This window comes from Vicia villosa, linkage group LG2 (assembly GCF_029867415.1).
Source record: "Vicia villosa cultivar HV-30 ecotype Madison, WI linkage group LG2, Vvil1.0, whole genome shotgun sequence".
Taxonomy (NCBI): domain Eukaryota; kingdom Viridiplantae; phylum Streptophyta; class Magnoliopsida; order Fabales; family Fabaceae; genus Vicia; species Vicia villosa.
Window position 1 is genome coordinate 201,738,852 of NC_081181.1, and position 26,565 is coordinate 201,765,416.

Genomic DNA, 26,565 nt, shown 5'->3' on the forward strand with positions numbered 1-26,565 from the left:
CTTCTCATCAGAACTTCATATTTATAGGCGTTGAGAAGATGACCGTTGAATGCATTTAATGCTTTGCGTGTTCCGTACAGCTTTGCATTTAATGTTATACGCTTTTGTCAACTACCTCGAGCCTTGTTCACGCTGTGTCTACTGACGTAGCCTTTAGTAGCTTTAACGTTCCTTTTGTCAGTCAGCGTAGTCTGCCACGTGTACTTCCTTCTGATCTGATGTTTGTGAATACGACGTTTGAATATCATCAGAGTCAAACAGCTTGGTGCATAGCATCTTCTGATCTTCTGATCTTGAAGTGCTTCTGAGCGTGATACCATCTTCTGATCTTCAGTGCTTCTGATCTCATGTTCTTCTGATGCTTCCATAGACCCATGTTCTGATTCTGCTTCGACCATCTTCTGATGTCTTGCCAGACCATGTTCTGATGTTGCATGCTGAACCATTTGAGACACAACTTCTGAGCGCTGAATTATGCGTACTCTTTATATATTTCCTGAAAGGGAAATTGCATTGGATTAGAGTACCATATTATCTTAAGCAAAATTCATATTATTGTTATCATCAAAACTAAGATAATTGATAAGAACAAATCTTGTTCTAACAGCTTCATCAAGGTGTTTGTAGAGGCCATCACTATCTCGGAAAATTCCCATATTCTTGTCACAAATGGAGGATGTTATCATATGTTTCCTACCCATAGGTTTGACCGGTTCTCTCCCGATACGCATGTTGCAAGTTTCCAAAATCTTTGAAATGAGTCGAGCATATGGAAGGCCAGATGTGAGTTTCCTTTGATAATCCATATGATAAAGAAAGACATATGCCCAATTTACCTTGAGTCGGTTTTTGATTGCGAACATCAGTTGCATCTCAGTGTCACCAATTTGTGATTGATTGGAACTCTTTGGAACAAGCACGTATGCAAGAAAATAGTGAAGCATACGGTCACTGACAGAAAGTTGTTTGCTTGGTAGGATTATTCTTTGGGATGAACTGTACTGAGCACGACGAGCATAAAATTCTTCCTGTGAGATACGAGCTATACTGAAAAAATAATCCATTTTGGCATAATTTTCAAAAGCCTGAGAACCTGGAACAAAGCCCGGTAAAATTCTTTCACCAGTAGAAGGAACATTCAGAACGGTTCCTAATTCTTCTAATGTCAGCCTAAGAGTAGTGTCATGAACCTTAGATGTCAGGACACAACCAGGTTCAATATGAAAATTAGCATAAAATTCTTTCACTGCGTCCGGGTAAAATGGACCGGAATCAGCTATAAGTTCAGCAAGCCCCTGATATTGAAGAAGTTCTGGAAAATTAAAACTTGGAGGTTTAAAGGTTGAGAGATTACCACATTTTGGTTCAATAAGAGGACGCTGTCGGAACTTTGCAAGCAACCTGCGTTGTTTCAGTGAAGGATCTTTAGGAGCTGGAGGTTCCTCGGAGATTTCAACAACCTTTTCTTTTCCTCTAGCTCTCTTGGAAGATGCCATTGATGAAGCTTTGAAAAGTTAGGGTTTAAGGATGGTATTTTCGGATTTGGGTGTGTTGGTACCAAATAAGTGATTTTGGAGGAAGTGCTTATTTGGGTTTTGTAATATATAGGAGATATATGATAGTGATTTTTTAATGAGATTTTGTTGGTAAATGGAAGGATTTAATTGGGTGGTCAAAGATAAGAATGAATTTTAAGAAGAATGAATGGAGGTAGGTGGATACAATGAATCATTTGACCAAAATAAACACAAAACATATAGTATAAATAAAGCATTAAAAATATAAAGAATTAAAAGTCTGAACAGTGTAACCGGTTACGTATAGGGGCGTAACCGGTTACGCATACGAAACAAAGACACACAGAAAAGCTGGAAGGCCAAAACACGAAACCGTAACCGGTTACGTATATAACCGTAACCGGTTACACTGAGTGAAAAATCAAAAAAATATTTAAAGGAAGGTACATAAATCAAATATTATTTAGATATATTTCCAATATTGAAAGGAATAATAAAAAATGAACTATTTAAAGTAGAAGAAATGGATAGCATGCACCTTAAATGATGAACTTGATTTGAGGATGAGTTGTTTTTAGTTTGTCATATATCATATTCATCCAAAATACCGAGTTCTCTTCGAATTTTGAAGAACGGTTCTTTGGCCAGCGGCTTTGTAAAAATATCTGCTAGTTGGTTGTGTGTGTCAACAAAAGTTACTTCGACATCTCCTTGAAGAACATGGTCTCGGAGAAAATGATGTCGAATGTCTATGTGTTTGGTTCTTGAGTGCATGACCGGATTTTTTGTGATATTAATTGCACTTGTGTTATCGCATCGAAGAGGAATGCATCCGAGATCAAGTCCGTAGTCACGAAGTTGTTGCTTAAGCCAAAGAATTTATGCACAACAACTACCCGCTGCTATGTATTCTGCTTCGGCCGTGCTAAGAGCAACACATGCTTGCTTTTTACAAGCCCATGATACTAATGCATTTCCAAGAATGTGACAAGTGCCACTTGTGCTTTTACGATCAGTTTTACATCCTGCATAATCCGCGTCAGAATAACCAATTAAATTGCAAACACTACCTTTAGGATACCATAAGCCAACATTGGTTGTTCCTTTGAGATACTTCATGATCCTTTTAACCGCCATAAGATGTGATTCCTTTGGATTTGCTTGGAAGCGAGCACAAAGACAAACACTAAACATTATGTCAGGACGGCTTGCCGTCAAATACAATAAAGAACCAATCATACCTCGATACTTGGTAATATCAATTGGAGTACCGGATTCATCTTGATCAACATATGTACCGGAGCCCATTGGAGTATTCATTGCTTTACAATTGTCCATATCAAACTTCTTCAATAGTTCTTTACAATATTTGGATTGATTGATAAAGATTCCATCTTTGAGTTGCTTAATTTGTAGTCCAAGAAAGTAGTTCATCTTTCCCATCATAGACATCTCGAATTCTCCTTGCATCATCAATGAGAATTCCTCACACATTTCTTTGTTAGTCGATCCAAAAATGATATCATCAACATAGACTTGAACCAATAAAGTGTTACTCTTGATTTTCTTAATGAACAAAGTTTTATCAACCTTACCCTTTTCGAAACCCTTTTCACACAAAAAATTGCTAAGTCTATCATACCATGCTCTAGGTGCTTGCTTTAATCCATAAAGAGCCTTTCTCAACTTAAAGACATGTGAAGGATTCTTGAAGTCTTCAAATCCGGGGGGTTGTTTGACATAGACTTCTTCATTGATGTAGCCATTCAAGAATGCGCTCTTGACGTCCATTTGATAAAGCTGAAAATTTAATGAACATGCATAAGCAAGTAAAAGACGAATAGCTTCTAACCTTGCAACCGGAGCAAATGTTTTTTCAAAGTCGATTCCTTCTTCTTGATTATAACCTTGGGCCACCAATCTTGTTTTGTTTCGAACAATTATACCATTCTCATCAAGTTTGTTCTTAAACACCCATCGAGTACCTATGATGTGTTTATTACTTGGTCTAGGCACAAGTTCCCAAACTTGATTTCTCTCGAATTGATTTAATTCTTCTTGCATTGCATTTATCCATTGATCGTCTCCTAAGGCTTCATCAACTTTGGAAGGTTCAATTTGAGAAACAAAAGCCATGTGTAAGCAAGCATCTTTGAGATTTAATCTTGTTGCAACTCCTTGACTAATATCACCAATAACTTTATCAATAGGATGATCTCTATGAGTTCTCCATTCTTTTGGTAGATCATTGGTGTTTGATTCTTGTTGTACACTTTCTTGTTGAACACTTTCTTGTTGAACTTCCGGTGCCTTCACAATTGTATCATTTGAAAGTTCTTTCGGTGCCTTCATAATTGTATCATTTGAAGGTTCTTCCGAGGGTAAATCTAAAGGATCATCATCATCACAAACAACTATTTCCTCTTTGGAGGTGTTAGTCTCATCAAAAGATACATGCATGGATTCTTCAATAGTTAAAGTTCTTTTATTATAAATTCTATATGCTTTACTAGAAAGAGAATAACCAAGAAATATACCTTCGTCGGATTTCTCATCAAACTTACCAAGATTGTCTTTGTCATTGTTGAGAACAAAGCACTTGCATCCAAAAATGTGAAAGTGAGCAATGTTTGGCTTTCTTCCTTTGAAGAGTTCATATGGAGTCTTCTTTAAGATAGGTCTAATGATTACTCGATTTCCAACATAACATGCCGTACTAACCGCATCCGCCCAAAAATATTTAGGAAGATTTGCATCACTAAGCATTGTTCTTGCAAGTTCCACTAGAAACCTATTTTTCCTTTCAACTACTCCATTTTGTTGTGGAGTTCTTGGTGCTGAAAAATTATGCGAGATACCATGTTCTTCACAAAATTCTTCAAATGATGCATTTTGAAACTCTCCACCATGATCACTTCTTATGGATACAATCTTTAATGATTTTTCATTTTGGATTTGTTTTGCATACTTCTTAAAGGCTCTAAAAGCATCACTTTTCTGCACAAGAAACAAAGTCCAAGAATATCTAGAATAATCATCAACAATAACTAAAGCGTATACATTACCTCCGAAGCTTCTTGTCCTTGATGGACCAAATAGATCCATATGCAACAATTGAAGTGGTCTTGTTGTAGTCACCACATTCTTTGGTTTGAAAGATGATTTGGTTTGCTTTCCCTTTTGACATGCATCACATAGTTTATCTTTGACAAACTTTATCTTAGGTAAGCCAATAACAAGATCATGTTTGGTTAACTTATTTAAATGATCCATATGAATATGGGCTGCTCTTTTATGCCATAACCATGATTCATTATTGTTTACCAAAAGACATTTTACTTTCAAAGATAAATCATTTAAAGAAATCATAAAAATGTTATTAATTCTTGTACCTTTGAGTTTTACCTCATTGGTGACTTCATCGATGATCAAGCATTCTTCCTTAGTGAATTTAATCTTGAAGCCTTTGTCACAAAGTTGGCTAATGCTTAGAAGATTATGCTTTAGTCCTTCAACATAAAGAACATCTTCAATGGATGTGAAAGGTGGTGCACCAACTTTGCCTTTGCCAAGAATTCTTCCCTTATTGTTGTCTCCATAAGTGACAAAACCCTTGGCCTTTAACCTTAGATCTGAAAATTGGTTTAGGTCTCTCGTCATATGCTTTGAACAACCACTATCTAGATACCATAGGTTTGAAGTGGTCTTCAAGCAAGCCTGCAAAACAAATTAAGTTTTGTTAGGTACCCAAGTGGCTTTGGGTCCATCATAGTTAGTTCCTTTCTTCACCCATACATAATGTCCACTAGGTACACTAAAGTTTCTTACATAACAAGCATTGGGTGTGTGACCAATAATACCACAATAAAAACAAGTAGGTTCAAAGTTACTTCTATATCTAGGAGGATAAGTTTTCTTCTTAACAAAGTTCTTCCTTTTAGGATAATGTTGAACTACTTTAGGCTTGTTCACTTTCTCTTGAATTGGTTGGTCACTAGCCTTGATAAATATAGTTTTATTGGAACTTGGTTGATCAAATTTTGAAAAGCCAAGTCCACTTTTATCATTTGAGTATCTTTGTGTTCTAAGAACATTTTCCAATCCAATTTGTCCCTTTTCATATCTTTCTAGAACTCTTTTTAATTGAACAATTTGGAAGGAAAGTAATTCACAATTCTTGCATGCAACATTCTCTTCTTGAACACTAATCATTTTTTCTTTGTCATCTTTATGTTCTTCTTCAATTATCTTAACCTTCTCTTCTAAAGATGATATTATCTTCTTTTGAGATGAGATAGTTTTATAGAGAATTTTACACTCATTTAACAATTCATTTATTGCACCTTGTGCACCATTATTAAAAAGAGAATCATCGTAACTAACCTCGCCTTCTTCATCATCGGAGTGGTGTGATGCCATCAATGCTAGATTTGCACTTTCGTCACTATCCGAGTCCGATGAAGAACTTACTTCACTATCTTCCCATGCTATGTAGGCCCTTTTCTTTTTGAATTCCTTCTTGCCTTTGAATCCATTCTTCTTAGAAAGTTTTGGACACTCCGGCTTTATGTGTCCTTGTTTCCCACATTCATAGCATGTTAATTCTTGTGATGAAGTGGATGCTTCTTTATCCTTATGCTTTGAGAATTTCTTCCTTTTGACAAAGTTAGCATTATCAATATTATTTTTATTACCAAAAAATTTGCCTAACCTTTTTACAAGAAGCATGAAGTTTTCATCTTCATCTGATGTATCTTTCATTTTGCTTTCCTTTGAATCTGCCTTTAATGCAATGCCTTTGGATTTCTTCTCTAAGTTCTCATGCTTTTCCAATCTTCCAAGTTCCGTCTCATATTCTTGAAGTTTTCCAAATAGTGTTGCGGAAGTAAGTTTTGATAAATTCTTCTTTTCGGATATCGCCGTCACTTTTGGTTGCCACTCCCTTGTCAAAGATCTGAGCACTTTAAGATTAAGTTCTTCGGTAGTAAGAGTCTTACCAAGTGCCTTCAAGTGATTTGTCAAATGTACGAATCATTTTTGCAAATCGAGAATAGTTTCTCCGGGCTTCATTCTAAACAGTTCGTACTCTTGGCTTAAAGTATTCAATCTTGATCTTTTAACTTCAGCGGTACCTTCATGAGTTTCTACAAGAGTATCCCAAATTTCTTTTGATGTTGTACATGTTGATACTCGGAAGAATTCATCCATACTAAGAGCACCATGAAGAAGATTGACCGCCTTTTTGTCAGCAAGAACCCTTTTTCTATCATTATCATCCCATGACGCTTTAGGTTTCTCCGATCCAACACCATTAACGACCGTTGTAGGAACATGAAGACCTTGTAGGACAGCCTCCCAAACTTCTTCTCCTTGTGCTTCTAGATGAGCCTTCATTTGGATTTTCCAAAAGTCAAAATATTCACCACAAAACAATGGAGGCTTGTTGTTAGAACCACCATCTTTGAAAACCGGTCTTTGATTTGCGGAAGCCATTCTGGATCTTTAGGAACAAGTTACCTATAACTTGCTCTGATGCCAAATGTAAGTATCAGATATGCCTAAGAGGGGGGTGAATTAGGTACTTTATATCTTTTTCGGTTTTATGGTGTAAAGTGATTATTTTTCTGGTTTATGGTAATGTTACTAAAAGAAGTAAAGTGCAGAAAAATAAATGACACAAGGATATATCCTGGTTCCCCTCACAAACCGAGAGTACTCCAGTCCCCTTACGCAGTAAGAGATTTCAATATAGTTGGTATCTTGTACAAGCCTAACCAAACACCAAGAACAATCCTCTTGGACCAAGAACAATCCTCTTGGATTTTTCACTAAGACCACTTATGAGAACAATCCTCTCAAAGTGTCTAACTTGTTTCTAACAATCCTGGATAACAAGAATACAACAAGTATTTGATTTTGTATAAGAGTTTGAATAGTAGAACAATGTATCAATCTCTTGATTGATCTTCCCTTTCAAGCAATTATCAATGATAGTATAGTGCTCAATGTTTATGATCAATGATATGAATTTTTTCTGGACATGTATGGAACACTAATGCAGAAAAAATATCAATGTGAAAGTTTGAATATTAAAGAGCACTTGAAATTTGAGAGAATAAATGTGTATAATTGCAAAGTGAAAGAGGTGAATATGATATCTGAAAATGAGAGTATATATAGTGCCTTAACACCTTTAAGAAAGGGTAAGATTATGTGAAAAGATGCAATGTTTGAGTGAACTAAAATCTGATTCGTATGCACTGAAAAAGAATGAACAAATGCTACTGTTTCAGCCGTAACGGGTTACGAGAATGGCCGTAACCGGTTACGCTGTACCGTTATAAAGAGAATATTTGAAAATGCGTTTTCGTAACCGGTTACACCAAGAACCGTAACCGGTTACGCTGGAAAGAAAAAGAAAACCAGTAGCAAAAGGAAGTCTGGCTGCGTGACCGTAATCGGTTACGCCTATAACCGTAACCGGTTACACTGAAAGAAGATATAAAAAATTTGTTTCTTAAGACTTCTAAAATGTCAACATTTTCTAGAAAAAGACCTTAGTGATTTTATGCAATATTGTATGTATTTTGAGCACTATTTTATCAAGATAATAACATGTTTATACCTTAACTCCAAAAGTCTTCAAAAGTTGTTTTAACAATCTTGATGCTATATTGAGACTTGGATTGAATGCTCTTTGAATCTTTTTCTCATCCTTTCTTGATAGTTAGATATCCATGTTGTCTTCATCAAAACCATTTGATTGAGAGGCTTGTGTTTACATAAATCTGACTCAGCAACTACATATCAATTTTAAATGAAAATTATAATAAAGCAAATTAAAACAAAAGTAATGAAGAGCTCAATGCAAAGCAGGTAGTTACACACAAAAGTACAAACTAGTGAACCCAACGTGAAACCCGAAACCAAATTGCAAAAGACTATATGTACAAATAAACAAGCATTCTAAATGCAATAGAGATGAGTTTGAATAATCAAACTCCTCTTTTAAGTAATGGTGAATATATATAGACTGCCAACACTGACAATAGACATACCAATAGTCCCATGAATTAAAAATCTTAGAAATTTAATAGTCCTTTTTTTTGGGTCGGTTATGTTGATGCTGACTGGACACTCTGAGGAAATAGTATTATTTTTATAACCTTCCTGGTGCACGAGACTTCTTTGTATGACGATGACAAAGATCTCAATTGCAAGTGCACTCAACAGTTCTCTACAATTCACTTCTAATTAATAGTGAGTTTGTTGTGTCATTTCAACTATATATAAGTAAGGCACAAAATTCATATAACAAGTTTCAAACATAATTTCATTTCCCTCTTCTCCCTCACATACTGACTTAAGCGTTAAAGTGCTAACCTTGCAGACCATCCCCCTCTCCACCGCATTTGAAGCTTTGATCCACCATCACCACTATTTCTCAATACATTTTTAGTTCCCGACGAAATAGTGGCGTCGTCTGTGGGAATTGTCTTATGATTTCTATGATTTTCACAATTTCACATTTCTTTTCCGATTTGTCAATTCATAACCTCCTAAAATCATCAAACTATGAGCATTAGAATTGAACATGAACATCTATCGCATTCGATCCCATCAAGCATAATCTCGATTTCAATTCCTCGAAATTCTAAATCTTTAAATCATACAACTCTTATTGATGCCTGGTTTCAAAGTTACTCGATCTGCCACCGCGCGAGAAGTTGTCGATGTTGCTCTAGCAACAATCAATCAACCGTATCTACCTCCTCTACAAGGCATATTATATCTTGGAATGGCGATTCCATTGCATCCATGTTTGATATGGGCTCCTTAGATAGTCGGGTCTGTTCGAGTTCCTCCTATCCAACCTTTTGTTCCGCCTTTAATCTTGCTACTGGAAGCATTGTTTGGCCTTTAGGTGTTACAAGCAAACCTCATTTTAAAAGGCACAAACAAATTTTTAAATAGTACGTACAACCTCGTTTGACAGCAAAATTCACACGCATTCGAAGAAAGGATCCAATGCCTCGAAGAGAGCATTCACAATGCTCCTCCTTATGTAAACATTGTTCAAGTGTTTGTATCAAGAAGGACTCACATTGTCGTCCCGGAGCCAATCGAGACGAAGAAAGATGAAATTTCTAAATTGAGAGATCAGCACAGGAGTAGGAAGCAGCAAGCTCCTCCCTAAAGTCTCGGGAGAGACGGAGGAAGCCTAGCTCCTTCCCCCACTCAAGCAGAAAATCGACTAGGAAAGGTACAATCGAAGCATCCATTGTCTTTCAGTATTTTGGAAAGCAAAGTACTAAAATCCATGGAGAAGCCGCCTAAGTTGGGCGAATATGATGTAAAGGGAGACCCCGACGAGTACGTCGAACTCATCAATAAGCGGCCAAACTACTTCAGCACTGACGAAGCGTCTAAATGTAAGTTATTTTCCTTGACCTTCAGTGGTGGATATATGAGAATGGCCTCCTAAGGTATCATCTTTTCAAGTCGAAGATATGGAGGAATAAAGTGAAGACCATCTAAGAGATGGTGACCATGGTTGAGTCTTACATGATCTTAGAAGAAAAGTTGAACATACGCTTAAAACATCCCGCTTCAGTTGAGGCTTTCTCTAATTTCTCGGCCAGGAAGGAGTCCCATCAGCGTCGAAACGAGTTTGGCTGGGGTATCGAAAGGTGGTATAACAAGTACATTCCTCTGGTTAATTTTTGGGAGAAGATTTACCAGGACTACGCCAACACCGAATTTCAGAAGGGAAGAGTTTGACATTTTGCCCCGTTAAGGAAACATCTCGCACTGATAAAGAGAAATATTACCTATTTCACAAGAGTCACAACTACACCATCGATTATTTCATTCCGATGAATGATGTTATCGAGGGGATAATTAAGGGGGTTCAATTGAACGAATACGTCAAAGGGGAGAAGATGGAGGAATCATATAAAGGCAAATCTCCCTCAAAAAGTGCAGATGTTGGGACCAGGAGCGATAGCAAGGAGGCTAGCAAAGGAAAATTCATGTACACCACCCCTAACAATAGAGGAGCGCCCTGGTGAAATATCCCCTCCAAGGGGACCATGGAGAGGAAAATCATTGAGATGTTACGCATCCACAAAAAGGATGTAGGTACGTCAATAAAGATTTCTGACTTACCCATGTTAGGGTTGAGGGACTCGGAGAAGGTTGAAGGTGTCCTCAATGAAATTTCCCCTGGTAATCACAAATATAGTTGAGTGGTTTGACGTCTCCCAAATCCTCATTAATGGTGATAGCTCCTGCGATATTATGTACTTTGAGTTGTTCAAGAATATGGGCCTTAACCGATGAAAATTATGGTCGTATGAAGGCTCTGACCTCTAAGTGTTCAATGGAACAACCACTCGTCCTTGGGACTATGGGAAGTTGATGGTCTTCGCAGGCAATGGGAAGGACATATAGACGATCAATTCACAATTATTCATTGTTTATTGCATGAGTTCTTATAATTGTATCCTAATGTGACATTTTGAATCCATGTAGGACATTGTAGCCTTGCCAGTGCACTTTAAGCTCAAATATCACAATCTTAAGGGAGAACCGGCCACCATCAACGCCAACCTCGAGGGCTCTAAATTAATTCTATCAAACCCTTCAAAAATATCAAAGATAAGGTGCGACCATGGAGATCAATGTAGTATCCCTCATTAAAAATCTTGGCAGAATGGACATTCGTCCTCCAAGAATTGGCTAGGCTGGCCAGGCAACGAAAGCAAGAAGAATAGGTGATGTCCCATTTATATTAAATGTTATGATTATATCACCACAATCCTTATGTACAAGGATATTTTGCGACTATAAATGAAATATTTCATTTTCTAAAATATTTGTTTCTTTGTAGTTTTGCATAGTAATTATAAACTCAGGGTATGGCTGATATGATCGAGGCCCGACACAAAGAAAACCATGGGTGTTGTAGGAGACGCTTTATACGTATGACTAAAATAATCAATCCCCCATATCTCAAAGCAAGCACAAAGAAAATCAGGGGTGTTGTCACAGACATTTTATTCGTCTAACTACTGTAATCAAATCACTGCCATGCTTCTAGAGACGCTTTATATGTCTGACTATAATAATCAAATTCCACCTAAAGTCAATGGTGCTATCGTAGATGTTTTAAATGTCGTGCTACAATAATTAATTCCCCAAGATAATAACGACCCATCCCTTGTAAATGTCGCGATGTGTCAGCCACATGTTTATCCCTGACCAGTTTTTCATTTAGCGGGAGAATGGAAACTGATCCTTGGACGGGAATCACCCAGTGACGTCTAATTAACTTCGAGTGATTACCTCTTAAATTCGCACAAGATTTAGAGCTTTGCACTCAAGATCCCACAAATACGCCTTAAAAGGTTTAAAAAAAGTATTTCATTCCAAAAAAGATAGTATATACACTTATATGCTTTCATTACAAGGTACTCTGCATGAACTATAAAAATAAAAATAAAAGAGAGAGAAGTGGTCAGTAGGATGACTTCCGCAGAGAAACAATCTCTTCATCCTAGAGTATTTAATTTATAACGCCCCGAATTTAATTAATTATTTAATTAAATTAATCAAAGATCTATTCGTTGGAATTAGTCGAAGTCGGGATTTATCGATATTATTCTAAAGGCGTAATTGGATTAATATGTTGATTTGAGCAGTTAAGTTTATGGTCGAATTTATTAGTCGGATTAGTCAGAGAAATACAAATCGCGAGTTGTATTATTTAAGTTATGGATCAATTGTAGTTGTGGAATATTATTGGGAATAATATTCGTTTATGTTATGTGACTATTTAATTACTTATAGTGTGTTTTGTGATTTATTTGATATCATATAATGAAGTTAGTAGTATTGGGCCTAAGTTAGTGTTAGTAAGTGAGAAGTGCTAATTAGAGTCCATTAGTAATTATATTATTTGGTGTTTTTAATAATTACTTATTTATTTAGTTATTATGTGATATAATAATTATTTAAGTATTTAATTATGTGTGTGTTTGTGTTATTTGGCTTAATTGAGTAATTAGAGAGATATTATGAATTGGGCCTAAGTGGTAGAAATATGACACAATAGATGGATTATGGGTTAAGCCCATTAGTGAGATAGTAAGAGTTAGGGTTTTAGAGTTTAGTCTCATAACTCATTTTGGGGAAAAGAGGTAAAGAAGAAAGGAGAAGAGAAAGAGAATAGGGAAGTAGATTCTTGAAGAGGGTGGACTAGAGATTCAAGGTAAGGGTTAGAATCCAAATTATTATAGGTTTATATGATTAGGTAATGTTGTGTGTATGTTTTGTGTATACTCTCTATTCTTTCAAGTTCATGAATTGGAGAATGTTAGGGTTTGGTAGATTTTATAGGATTTTGTGAATCAAAGCATGTTTGATGATGTTTGTATGTGAACCCATGGTTAGAAACATGTTTAGAAATCTCATATGTGTGCTAAATTGCTTTCAATTGATGGATAAATTGTATGAGGGTTAGTGGTTTTTGTATGAGGTGAATGGGGAAGGAAAATGGTGATTTTTGGGTTTTTACGCAGCACGAGTCGACCTATACAGAAGGCAGGGTCGGCCAGAGCAAACCCGAGGGGGACAGAAACCTCCATGCGTCGACCTGAGGATTCAATTTTTGACAGATTTTTGTAAAGGCCATAACTTTAGTTTCCGGATTCCGATTGATGCATTGTTCGAAGCGTTTGGAAAGCTAACGCAATGAACTATACCATGATGCAATAAAATGATTCATAAGATATATTCTCCTATTATTTTTATTGGGATTAAGTGATGAACTATGTAGTGTTAATATATGAAGCATGCTCTTTGCTATGAATTGACATAACCATGTTGTGGTATAACTTGATGTATGTTTTTCTTATGACGATACAATGCTATTGAGATGATGATACATACTTTCCTTATGATGAGATAATGATGTATCGTGATGAAATAATAAATAAATATGCTTTTAATTAAGAAGTTGAACTAATCATGTTATGTCGTTACTTGAATTGTGTAATGTGATGTTTGTTGTTAATATGATGAATTTGTTGTTAACATGATGAATTTGTTAATGTTTGTTGTTAACATGATGAATTTGTTGTTGTCGTCGTTAATATGATGAATTTGTTGTTGTTGTTAATATGATGAATTTATTGTCGTTGTTGCTAGTATGTGGAAATTGCTGTTGTTGTCGTAGACCCTATGGTCAATGTTGATAAGTTGTATTGTGATTGTTGTTGTGAAGTGAAATAATGTTGTATGATGATACGACATAGTGACGTGATTGAGGAGTGATGAATTACTATAATAGCAATGATATGGTTATTGCCATAGAACCTTGGCATTGAGTTGATGTGGTTTAGACTAGACGATGTTATGACGTATTGTTTATGTTGTATTTGTGAATGTGCATCATTTGAGTCGCATCCATTGCATAGCCTGAAAATTATGGCAAACACGACGGCCTGAAAATTATGGCAAACACGACGGCCTGAAAATGTCAAATGTTTGAGACGGCCCAAGTGGCAAATGTTTGATACTGGAATTTTACTCCAAATGGTACCACATGCATTTGCATAATATTGAGTCGTATATTAAGTTGCATTTTGAGTTGTTGTGATTATGAAGTGAATGTTATACTGTGTTGATGAAATAGTTGTGAAGTTGAATTCGTTATTATGAATGGTTGATGAGTTATGGATGTGATATATGTGATTAAAACATATGTGATGTTTTGTGAATTGAAATAGAGATGAATGTGTGCAGTTGGTGAAATATGTTCATACTTGTGATATGTCGGTGAATTGTGTACATGTCTATATATTTGGAAAAACGTGTATACGTGAATGCAGGGCTGGTCCCGACATTTTAGAGGCTCAGGACAAATAAATAAATAGACCCCTAACAAAATACAGACGTTTTACTATTCTCCAAAATGAAGAAGAATCTCGGAGACAAGATCAAAAATATGAAGTCTTGATTGTTTCTAACAATAAAAAAAATTCAATGCAGATAAGTAGCCATCTACAAATCATTAAAGAATTCAAAATCGAAATATGAATAACTGAATTAAGAATGATAATCTTTTAAGTGTCTTAATTGCTCAAATTTGGAGACAACATCACCATCTCAACAAAAATGAAAGCGACGTTTTCTCTTGCTTTAATTATGAAAAACCAAGTCATATAGCTAAAAAATGTAGGAGTATGCGTAAACCATGTTCTGATCATAATACGCAAGTTTACCTGATACGTTAGAAGTATATTTTTATATAAGAAAATTAATAAATCAAAGCACAAAATTTGATTTCATCATAAAAATGTGATAATAAATGAGTTAATTGTATAACAAATTTTTAAATATTTAATTATAACATATAAATAGTCTCTAAAATTTATACTAAAACAAATTAAAATAAAATTATAAGGATTACAATAAATAATCATCAAGCATAAAATTTAATTTAAAATCTTATTATAAATTTTAATTAATTATTTACAAATTATTTTATAATTAAAATTTGAAAGATGATAATTGTAATAGAAATTTGAGTAAAAGAAAGTTTTTGCCTCGTTAAGACAAAAACAAAATTTAAAATTTTATTATAAATTTTAATTAATTATATACAAATTATTGTATAATTAAAATTTGAAAGATGTTAATTGTCATAGAAATTTGAGAAAAAAAAGCTTTTGCCTCGCTAAGACGAAAACAGAATATTTAAAGTTATTTATCAGTAAACAGTTGCTGTAAAAAATAATAACTAAAAATTCAGAACCCACAAGGACTCGAACCAAGAACACAAAGCTGCATAAGCACAACCCAAACCACTGAGCTACAAACATCCAGTTGTAGCACTATTTCGCTAATAAATATATTAATTATTATTTCAGTCTATAATTTCTTGGCTACACCTCCCTAAATTGAGGCCCCTATTTATTTGAGGCCCTGGGTTGTGGGCCTGCTTGCCCTGGCCTAGGGCCGGCCCAGCGTGAATGTGTGAAGATAACTTGTATATTTGGAATATGATTATGTTGTATACAATTGTTACTTGTTGAATCTTGTTGGGAAGCATATGTACTTAGAATCTATAAATTGGTGAAATACGATTACATACATTGTTTAGTAATCATGGTTGGTTATTTGGAATTGAATGAGCTTCGTCGAATGAGCTAAACAAACGAATCTTGATAAATTGTGTATGAATGCATGTTTATGTGAAGAGTGATGAATTCTTGAAATGTATTCTTGTTGTGTTTTACATTTTCCATATTATGTTTATTTATAATGATTTGAATTCTCACCCTTCTGCTGATATTTCCCCTACCATGAGAAATGGGCAGGTACTCAAGAATAGTTGTGGATGTTCGAAGTAATTTTATGAAGTATTTATGTTGCTCTATGACAAGTCAAGAGGGTCTGGCTCTGATACGTAGCACTCGGGGGAATAGTCGTTATTATTTAAGTTGTTTTATTCTAAGTTGACATTTATTTAAAGTTGAATGAAAGATGTTTCTAAGTTGATTCTAATTTATAAGTTGAAGTTGGAAGTTATTGAATAACGTGGTGTTTTCCGAATGTTATGTATCCATGTTAAAAGAATTACAAGTTGTTTGTGGTTTTAAGTTGAAATGTGACATCCCATTGTATGTTGAAAGTTTTTAAATTACTCTGATTTTCGCTTATAATTTACAGGGTAGATTCGGGGTGTTACATTTTGTAACGCCCCAAACTGCTTTCGGGATGATCGACTGACCCCACAAACCAACACGGGTCTTTTCAGCATGATTTGTCCTCACTCACACACTTTCCGGGAAACTTCCCAGAAGGTCACCCATCCCCGAATACAACTCGATCACGACATCTCATGACAATATTCTCATCAATCCAAAAATCACCACCTTTTCCTTGATTAATCAATGTCATAATGTCAACTAATTTCAAATTCAATTTCTGACCTTCTCGAATTTCATCAAGTATACCACAAGTAAGCTTCAACATACCGAGCTTAACGCACGAAGTAGTCGCTTCACAAACCAAACTCAAATCTCGAAATTGTTCCAACAATTCCATCTCTCGCATCATCAACATAGACATATACAACGATTTCCTACTCTATGCATCGGCTACAACATTCGCCTTTCCAGGACGGTAGTTGAAATCAAAATCATAATCTTTCAAGAATTATAACCATCTTCTTTGCCTCATATTCAACTCTTTCTGATCAAACAGATACTTCAAACCCTTGTGATCAATATACACATCAAATCTCGTTCCAAACAAATAATGCCTCAAAAGTTTCAAAACAAATACACCGGAGGCCAACTCTAAATCATGCGTCGGATAATTCCTCTCATGAACTTTAAGTTGCCTTGAAGCATAAGTTACCACTGCTCCTATTTTGATTTTGTCGGATTCGTTGGAACCGTTTGTTGTGTATTGTGATGCTTCTTTGTTGGGTTTGGGAGGTGTTTTGATGCAAAAAGGGAGGTGAAAATGCTCTACTTGAAGTGGTCGGTAGGATGACTTCCGCAGAGAAACAGTTTGTTCATCCTTGAGTATTTAATTCGCCCTTACGTGCTCCCTCAAGACAACTAGAGGGAGATGAAAATGCTCAACTTGCCGCAAAGCATTCTCAAAGAACTACAAAACTGCCTCAAGGGTAGAACTCGTACAATCGAACAAATGCTGAGTCATAAAATCCTTTTGAAGGCGCAAGGACTTTAATTCCCCCTGAACAGACAATAAACTACCACAAATAGATGTTAGAGTCTAGTTCTTCTTCGCCACGGTGATTCGTTGTCGCACCCGGGTCAAAAGTGAGTTTATAAGGGTCGTATATGGAAACGACACTTAAGTCGTGTCGCAAAGACTCCTGAATTACTTTAACCAACCAAATGGAACAAATGGGGTTTAAGGTTTCGATTATGATTAATAGAATTTGATTACGAATAAGAATAATGAGCTAAGATACTAATTCGGGTTCCGACTTATCATTGGTTGTTATAACTCCAATTCCCTAAGCTGGTTTGATCCCTATTCGATTACAATATCAATTGAACAGGTGCAATTGATACAGTGTGGTTTGCACTCCTATTTTCCGAAGTAAGCAAACGACTAAAGATTACGTGAATAACGAAAAAGCTACGTTAAACGCGATTATGGTTAAGGAACGTAAATCAATTGAATTAAATCAACATATTCTATGAAATTTGAATTAAGCATGCAATAAACACATTATAATATTGAAAGGCATCGAAATTTAATAGAAAAATTATAATAACCTCAAAGTATGGTGGAATCCGAAATTAATAGATCAACTTTTGAAAATTAGCTCTCCATAGAAACTGTAGTCATATTTTCTAATGTCGTGGAAACTTTGAGTACCTAGGAATAGCCGAATAGCACTACCTTTTAACTTAAGTAATACAAGAAAATCATATTAATATAGCGACCCCCGAGAAACTCAAAACCGGCCCAAAGCTAATTACTTTCTTAAGTCTTGAATGTAAACGCATTATTTGACTCCTTTTCACTCTGAATTAGATTCTGACTTAAACATGAAATTTGTAGCTTTTTCTCTCAACTTTCCAACGCATATTAAAATGCGTCAAACGACATTTCAAAGCTCAAGCTATGATTTGCACAGTGAGATAGTGTCAAATTGCTTTTTATTCAATGAATAAGTAACGAAAAATAAAATAAAAGCGGAATCAAACTAAACTTAGAAAATATACTAAAAGCAATAAAAAATAATAATAAATAATACAAAATATTATAGAATTGTCGTAGTACAATAGTGAAAGATTGTGCGTTCAAATGCACTGATCAAATTTCCCCATACTTAAACTTTTACATTTCAAGCAAAACTATAAAATCAAAATTCAGAACAGAGTAAAAACAGAACTTGCAATTTCAAAGACTTTCAGGATCACAAAGGTGTAAGCAAAATATTCTCATTCTAAGCTTCAAGGAATATGGTGTTAGTGAGTAACTTTTTGTGACAATAAAAATGGATAAAATGACAGTTGACCAAGAAGTACATCATAAGTAATAGTATAGATACCAAAAAGTACATCATAAGTAGTAGTAGATAAAAGGACAATGGTCAATAGCCGAAGCTGAAGTAACAAACACGTGTCTTGTCAAGCATAGATACGGGTTTGGAGGGCAACAAATTTTGGTAGATCCCTATGGGTGTTCATGGGTGTGGGTCGACCCACGAATCTGTTAACCCAAACCGAACCAACCCATAAATTACCCGAACCCGTTCATTTACGGGTATACCCAACCCGCAACAATCCAAATAGTTTTGGTTCAGATATCAAATTTGAGTTTTGCAACCCGTGGACCCAACCCATTGATGTTACATTAGTAATTTCTTATTTTTTTAATTATTATTTTAAATAAAAATATAAAATTATTATCTCGGTAGTCACCATAATTTTTCCAAAAAAACTTTATTCTCCACCAATAATACTACTAAATAAATGAGTTTATGTAATTCTAAGACTAAATGTTGTTTCTTATTTTCTTTTGTATCATTTTCAACTTACGTATTTTATAAAAATAATGTGTCTTGTGAAATTTTATACTATTATCTAGTGTTATGTCATGTTGATAAATATTATTTGATATTATATGATGTGCTTCATCCATTTTGTGTGTTAGAAATGAGTATAAATGTATTAAACTATGTTACAATATTTTTAAATTGAAAAAATATATTACTTTTTTGATTTGAAACACAAACCACGAATCCAACCCAACCCAACTCATAAATAAACTGGTCGGTTTGGGTTGATTTTGATAATAAAATTGTGGGTTTGACGGCGAACCCAACCCGTTAAAGTTTGAACGGGTTGGCAGGGCCGTCTTTTAGGGCGTGCAAGACAGGCTACCGCACAGGGCCTCAAATTTTTTACGATTAAATCCTAACTAAATAGGGCCTTATAAATCTTTGCCACTATTAAAATGGAGGTAAATAGGCCTCTAATTGTTTTGTCATGGTTGAAACATAACTAATCTACACAGGGTCTCTAAAAAATTGAGACGGCCTTGCAGGTTGGGTAATAGGTTAGGCCAAACCCAGTCCAACCCAACCCATGTACACCCCTATCGATCCCGACTGAACACTCTAAGAAAATAGTATGGCTTCTAGAATCTTCCTGATGAACAAGAGTTCTTCCCATGGAGATAACAAAGATCTCGACGGCAAGTGCCTCTACGGATCTCCGCAATTCACTAATAACTAATAATGAGTTTTTTTTATTTCCTCTCTACTAAAAGATGACGCCAAATTGAGGTAACAAGTTTCAAACACAATTTTATTTCCCTATTCTCCCTCAAATACTGACTTGAGCGTTAGAGTGCTAACCTTGCAGACCATCCTCCTCTCTACCGCATTTGAAGCCTTAATTTGTCACCACCATCGTTTCTCAGTCCATTTCTGATTTTAGAACATAACACCTTTCAAGCCTAACCAACCTAGACTACAACGAGCAAGTTATAAGAAACAAAACAACACATCAACTATGAGGTATTAAACAACACGAAACACTAGTGCATTGTTAAAAACCCAAATGCCTTAAAAACTGCAAATTTCAACATATTTGAAAAGAACTAGATATCAAAGGCAAAAAACCACCACCAACATCAGTGAATCGTGCAATGAGAATAACAACAATTAGATTTGAAATGAAACCATTTGAAACAAGTCGAGTCTTAGCACCAAAATAACAAGATTGAAGCAATTGTCAACGACAACCCAACCAGAAGAATCGACAAAGTAGAACCATTACCAACAACTAGATATATTTGATGAATGGCGGTGTTTGAATTTAGGAGAGGAGAAGAAGAAAACTATATGAAAAAGTTAAAGAGAATGAGGAACAAAAAAGATAAAGTGCAGAATGAGGGAAAAAAAAAGATAAAGTGCTGATTATATAGATTATTATAAGGTGAAAATTTTTAGTTTAGTAATTATTAGTTTCACTTAGGATGAAATTCTGAGTTGACGGTTGTTGTCTTTGAGAAGAAAAAAAAAGAGATTTGTCATCTTCTTTACTTGCAAATGTTTGATCTATTTTTTCTTGACAAAGTTGTTTTCGATATTTTGCTTGAAATTCATAAGTCTAACATAATTAGAAAAATGTTAGAAATTCAAATATGCAAGAAAAATCTTGAAAGGACAATGCTTCTAATTAAAAGGTGATCCTACAGCAAGAGTCTATAAACAAGTGCATTTTACATAGACACGACATCTAGAATCGTTGGAGCTTATATATCAATCTTTTTTTTACTTGAATCCTTATCGTGACCATATTATCCTTAGAAGACATCACATATTTATGTTAGGATTTCTGCACAATGTCCTAAGCAGAAGTTCTTGTCAATATCTCCCCTCAATTAATCATATCCTACACCCTATCAAATTTTGACTCTAAATCATTGTGATCTAAGTCCTCCTTAGAAAGTGCATTTGCGTGACTTTACATGAGCATATACTATTCAGGCATTTGAAGCAAGTGCAGATGGAACATTCAAACTTACCATTACATTATCTCGCAAGATACTATAAACCCTGAAGTGAGTAGCACGTGGGAGCGACTCATCAAAATCTACCTAATATTTTTTGGAGTGAGATGCTACATAATCCATGTAACAAAAATATATTATTGAATACAAATCATAATTAATATATAAGTTAACTCTTTAAAATTGTAAACTATATATTAAAATGAAGTTTATGCTCTTTCGTTTATAAATTTATTGTCTATTCAAACATGGGTCACAACATTCATTTAAGTATATTTATATGAAAGAGACTTTCATATAGACTAACATGACAAATCATACTTTAAAAGAACTATACTCAAAACTAAAATCAAACATAAGATAGACAGTAGGTCAATCTTAGACCTTGAAGTTTACGCTCAAGTCATACCTGAGTCTTGTAAATTCTAATTCAGTCAAGACTATCGTCACCTGACTAAAAGCCACATTTTCATCATACTTAAGTCTGGTAAAAATTCTAATAGATTCTAATTTCGGTCCACCTTACCTTAACTCTTTTCCCATGTAGTGAATAAAATCTACAATCCCAATTGCTTTATCATGGTTACAACAATTCATAAACTAAACTCAATTGAATAGAAGAAATGGATACAACAATTCATAAACTAAACTCAATTGATTGAATAGAAGAAATACAATGCCAAAGACAAAGCATCATAATAGTCAAAAGAGACTGGGACTCGTGAAGCAGTTTTGATATCAACTTGTAAAGAGTGTTTTGAGAGCAGGTAAACCTTTTAAATTTAGGAGTCATAAAATTGCAAAAAAACAAGAAGATCATCTTAACTGGGCTTGATTTGTGAAAACCATTCAGTTAGTCATTTTTCTAAAATTTTCCTCCAAAACACAAATCAAAAGGGAGAAGTGCCAATTAAATTATTGTAGGTAATATGGACGGGAAACACACGAAAACATAGGCATGGCAACGGGGCAGGTCGGGGACGGTTTTTACCTCCCCCAAACCCAAACCCAAATCCTCAATCAATCCCCGTTACCCGCCTCAAACCCAAACGGGGATGGAGAATTAAAACCCAAACCCGTCCTTAACGGGTTCGAGTATCCCCGCCCCGCCACCATATATTTCGTAAAATCAATTTTTTAATAAAAATATTTACTTTTTCAAAAATCAAATTACATTATAAATAACAAAATAAAACAATCTCAAAAAATTTCATACATATATTTCAAATATTTAAAATAATAAATTAAAACATTAGCCATATATTTAATAATATATATTATGAAATATAAATAATAATGTACATATTGAAATAAACGGGGAGGGTCCGGGGACGGGTTCGGGGTGGGTATTAGTATCCCCATTACCCGACCCATCCCCATGTTTTCTAATCGGGGAAAACCCAAACCCGAACCCAAACCCAGTCAAAGCGGATTTTCTCCGTCAACTTCGGGGCGGGTTCGGGTGGATACCCGTGGGTCTGGGTTTTATTGCCATGTCTACGAAAACAGAGAATGTAGGCAATTGGTGTTGCCAAAAAACAATAGAGATTGTGTTGTATTTCTAAAAAAGAAGAGAAAATAATGGAACTTCATTCCATACTACTCCTAATGGCTCCATTCCATCACTCCAAACATTCCTTAATCCAAAATCATAATCAAGAGGTTTCACTATTCCATATCCCATTTATCCCATTTTTGGGCAAGTGGCAATAAACAAGTAAACAAATTCACAAGAGGGTTTACAATTCACAGACGATGGATTGTTAAATGAGATTCAAATGTCTTCTATACACATGGTAAATCATTAGCAAATTTGTAATCGAGAAAAAAATGAAGTATCCCACCAAAAAAACTGTTTATTATTCTTGTTTATCAAACTATTAACTAATTTATTACAAAATAGTGTTAATTATCATGCTAGTATCAGCTAGAATCCAATATCTAATTTAACAAGAGCCATTATTTTTAGGTCATAAAACTTTTCAGTTGTTAAACAGTCAATTGCATTCAAATGGCACGAATAGAGGCTGGGATAAAAATTAAAAAACACACATCTTCCAAGTATCTGAAATGTTAAATGACGTCTATAAAACTCTATTAAACTCCTTTGATACATATTATTGAAGCAAATATCACATAATGTCATAAATTCCATAATACCACATAACAATTGTTCAAAAGACTAGATCACAAGAAATACGACAATCACTCACATATACCCAGCTCGATGTGAGCCAGATACAACTTAACACTTTCAAGTTTCCAGCTGCTTAGAAACCATGAATTTTAATATGCTCCTTCTTCACGATTCCAGCCTGTAATGCAGAAAAAAAAAGAGTTGATCAAGTTAAAGGCAAATCTAGAAAAAAAATGTTCCTGACATATCCAGATTTATCAATACGAATATAACGGATTGTTGGGAATCATACACAGCAATGATTTACACAAAATTAAACCAAATCAATTCTTACAAGAGACATAGATCCAAATTTCAGAATCAAACTTGTGTAGGTATTTCAAAAAAACACATGTAGTTTAAAAAAATATATAGTTTCATATTGCTGAGAAACGAAGAATGAATTTCAAGTACTCAATACAATTAGTCGTTGAATTAACTGATAAACTTGTGTAGATATTTAAAGGTTAGTGAGACAAAATCATTTTCGAAACACATCTATTTTGATCAACAAGTTTATCAGCTAGCTTACAGACCAACAGACACACAAGACCAGTGTTATGCCAAAGGCCAAATTAAAAAACTTAATCACAGACAGATAAAAAGGGAGGGGAAATTAACCAGAGGAACACATGGAGCACGTGATAGATAATTATTTTAAAAAAATACTGCATAATACCAAGGATGGGAGGTATTTAGCTACCTGGACTAGGAAGGTAGAAACATTCTTCCTCTGATCGCCTTGAAGTTGAATAACCTACAACATAAAAATGTTATTTGAAGCAACAACGGGTAGATAACCTACAACATAAAAATGTTATCTAACAAGAGGATGCCAAGATATACCTGTCCTTGCTCAGGGTCCTGAACAACTGTACCATTACAGCAAAACTCCTTCTTAAGGTCTTTAAGAATCTTGTTGTAACTGAATTCTTTCTTCAATCCCTGGACAGTTGTCAAGCTTTTTCTACCATTTCGCTGCTGTATACGAATATGCACGTACTCCTTTGATGACCCAGCACCGGCGTCCTCAGCATTTGCCTCAGCAAAAGGATCTAAAAATTGTTGGCACATATACGACATAGGAATCAGATGTCATTGGTAATAATATGATAAATACGTAAACATGATTGTCAAAACCATAAGCGTTAAAACCACAAAGTATCAATGCATAAGATTGGATTAAAACCACAAAGTATCAATGCATAAGACCCAATCTTAAACCACCTTAAGTACGCCCAAAAACTATTTCAGAAAAAATATTAGGTAATATTTTAGCAAAAAAGTTCAATGTACAGAACACATATTTAAACATAAAAGAGAAAACATCATTTATTAGTCAATTGTCAGACATATATAATGAAACCTAGATAAAATCAAACTGAGGAAAAACTTCAAAACAAAAGAATGCTAATGCTAGCAATCTGGAAAAGCATTTTCAAGGAACCCAACCATACACAACATAATTGGACAACTTATGACTACCCTTTCCTGAAGGGCTACATATGAAGAACAGAACAATCAATCTAACAGAAAATAATGATCAATAGGTCAAAGATTCCCCACTTACCGAAGGTAGTAGGAATTTGTGCGTCTAATTCAGACATGAACCTTAACTCTCCGAAACAGAATGTCCCACCAACCAGATAGCTCAGACCTGTATTTAGAACCGAAACGTTAGCTGAATCAAACAATAACAACAAGGTCCACAACACTTCAACCATCAAAACCATTGTCAATAATAATCCACAAACCCAGTGGAAACATATATGTATCAACAAGCAATCCCCAATTTGCCCCCTAATATTGCAAGGGCCGGGCATTTACATTCTGAAATTTGCAAATTGACATAAAAGACCATGATTTTGAACTATGCGAAACAACTTGATTAACTTAATCTATTTAACTATCTGATAAGTCAAAAAGCAGGTTTTTTTTGCCTATTCGCAAAATACTGACCTAGTCGTCTATCAATACTGATAAAAGAAAAAAAACATTACTGGACAAATCCACACCCAGGTCGGTCACAGAACCTTAAGCTGGGCTGAACATGGATAGAAATCAAATTACTCAAAATCAAATTCAATATTCCTTAGAAACAAATTACCCCCAAAGTTCATCAACAATTTACAATATCTTACAAGTAACAAACAATTTATTTACCATGTTACACACCATGCCAAAAAAAATTGATGAACATAAAAATTCACAACTAAAATAACCATGTTTGAAAGATAACATATTTATCATCAAAGGTATATCAAGTAACCAACTAGATCTGAACCAAACACTTACTTGTCAAAAAACAACAGAGACAAAACTTCAAGATTCAAGAATTAAAAAATCTCTAAATACAAACAAGATACACGATTTCAATCAACAAGATCTGATCGATAACAAACAAAACCCCCTAAAAATTAGACAAATTGAAATCAAAATTAAACTATTTTTATCGCGGAGAAACCTTAACCAAACCCTAAAATTAAAAAACGAAAAATTAGATCTTAATAAAAGGAATCTGATTATACCTGATCCTAGTTTAGGGTTTCGATGCGTAAAGATCTGGGCGATTGGCGAAGAATAGAAACCCTAAAATTGGATAAGGAAGGACCTTCTCTCGCTGAGATTTGCTTTGTTTGGGAGGAGAGAAAGTGGTGAGAGATGAATCTTTGAGAGGAGAAAATATAGAGACAAATGTGAGGGGTAAATTGGGTGAGGTTTGTTTCTACTCGCGAAAAATAGTCGGGATATTCACGCGCTACCTTTTGTACGTGAGGCCAGGATATTTTTGCAAAAAATCGGCGAGTGGAGTCAGTTGTTTAGTTATGCGAGTGGAAATAGCGTTTTTCTATATGGATAGAACTGTCAATATACAGTATAAAAGTAAGCAAAGTAGAGTATAGAAGCTTGAAAATAACGCTTGGACTTCTTTGCCAATTTTTATTTATTTTTGGTAAAATCTTTACCAAATTTATAAAACTCGATATATTTCTAATACTTAGAGTATTTTCTTTTCATAACTTACAAATAACTTGTATTCTTAGAATGTGTTTGGTTCTGCGGTGAAAAAAATTTGATATTGAATAAATTGATTATGTAAAATTGATTCTGGATAAAAGTGAGTTAAAGGTAAAAAAATGATTTATGTTTGGAAAAATTCTTGCAAAAGTGAGTCGAACGATAAATTTCAATGTAAAAATCACGTTTGATCAAAAGCTACAAATCCTAGCTTCAAGTAGAATCAATTCTGAAAAGCATAATCAATTTTGCTCGAGATCAACCAAACACTTCAAA

General features: G+C 34.7%; 1 protein-coding gene across 1 annotated transcript; it reads right to left on the reverse strand.

Moving 5' to 3' along the window:
* Positions 1-23,188: 23,188 nt before the first annotated feature.
* Positions 23,189-25,958, reverse strand: LOC131653617 (protein translation factor SUI1 homolog). The gene is made up of 5 exons (XM_058923861.1): positions 25,800-25,958; positions 24,842-24,928; positions 24,118-24,326; positions 23,975-24,028; positions 23,189-23,410 (listed from the first exon to the last, which is right to left on the reverse strand). The coding sequence occupies exons 2-5, from the start codon at positions 24,876-24,878 to the stop codon at positions 23,366-23,368; spliced, it is 345 nt and encodes a 114-aa protein (XP_058779844.1). The 5' UTR covers positions 24,879-24,928; positions 25,800-25,958; the 3' UTR covers positions 23,189-23,365.
* Between the last annotated feature and the right edge of the window lie 607 nt (positions 25,959-26,565).

Coding starts and splice junctions, on each gene's coding strand:
- LOC131653617 (XM_058923861.1), bottom strand. CDS start 24,878: ATGTCTGAATTAGACGCACAAATTCCTACTACCTTCG. Junction 24,327..24,841: donor ACAAATTCCTACTACCTTCG/GTAAGTGGGGAA, acceptor AACAATTTTTAG/ATCCTTTTGCTGAGGCAAAT. Junction 24,029..24,117: donor AGGACCCTGAGCAAGGACAG/GTATATCTTGGC, acceptor TTTATGTTGTAG/GTTATTCAACTTCAAGGCGA.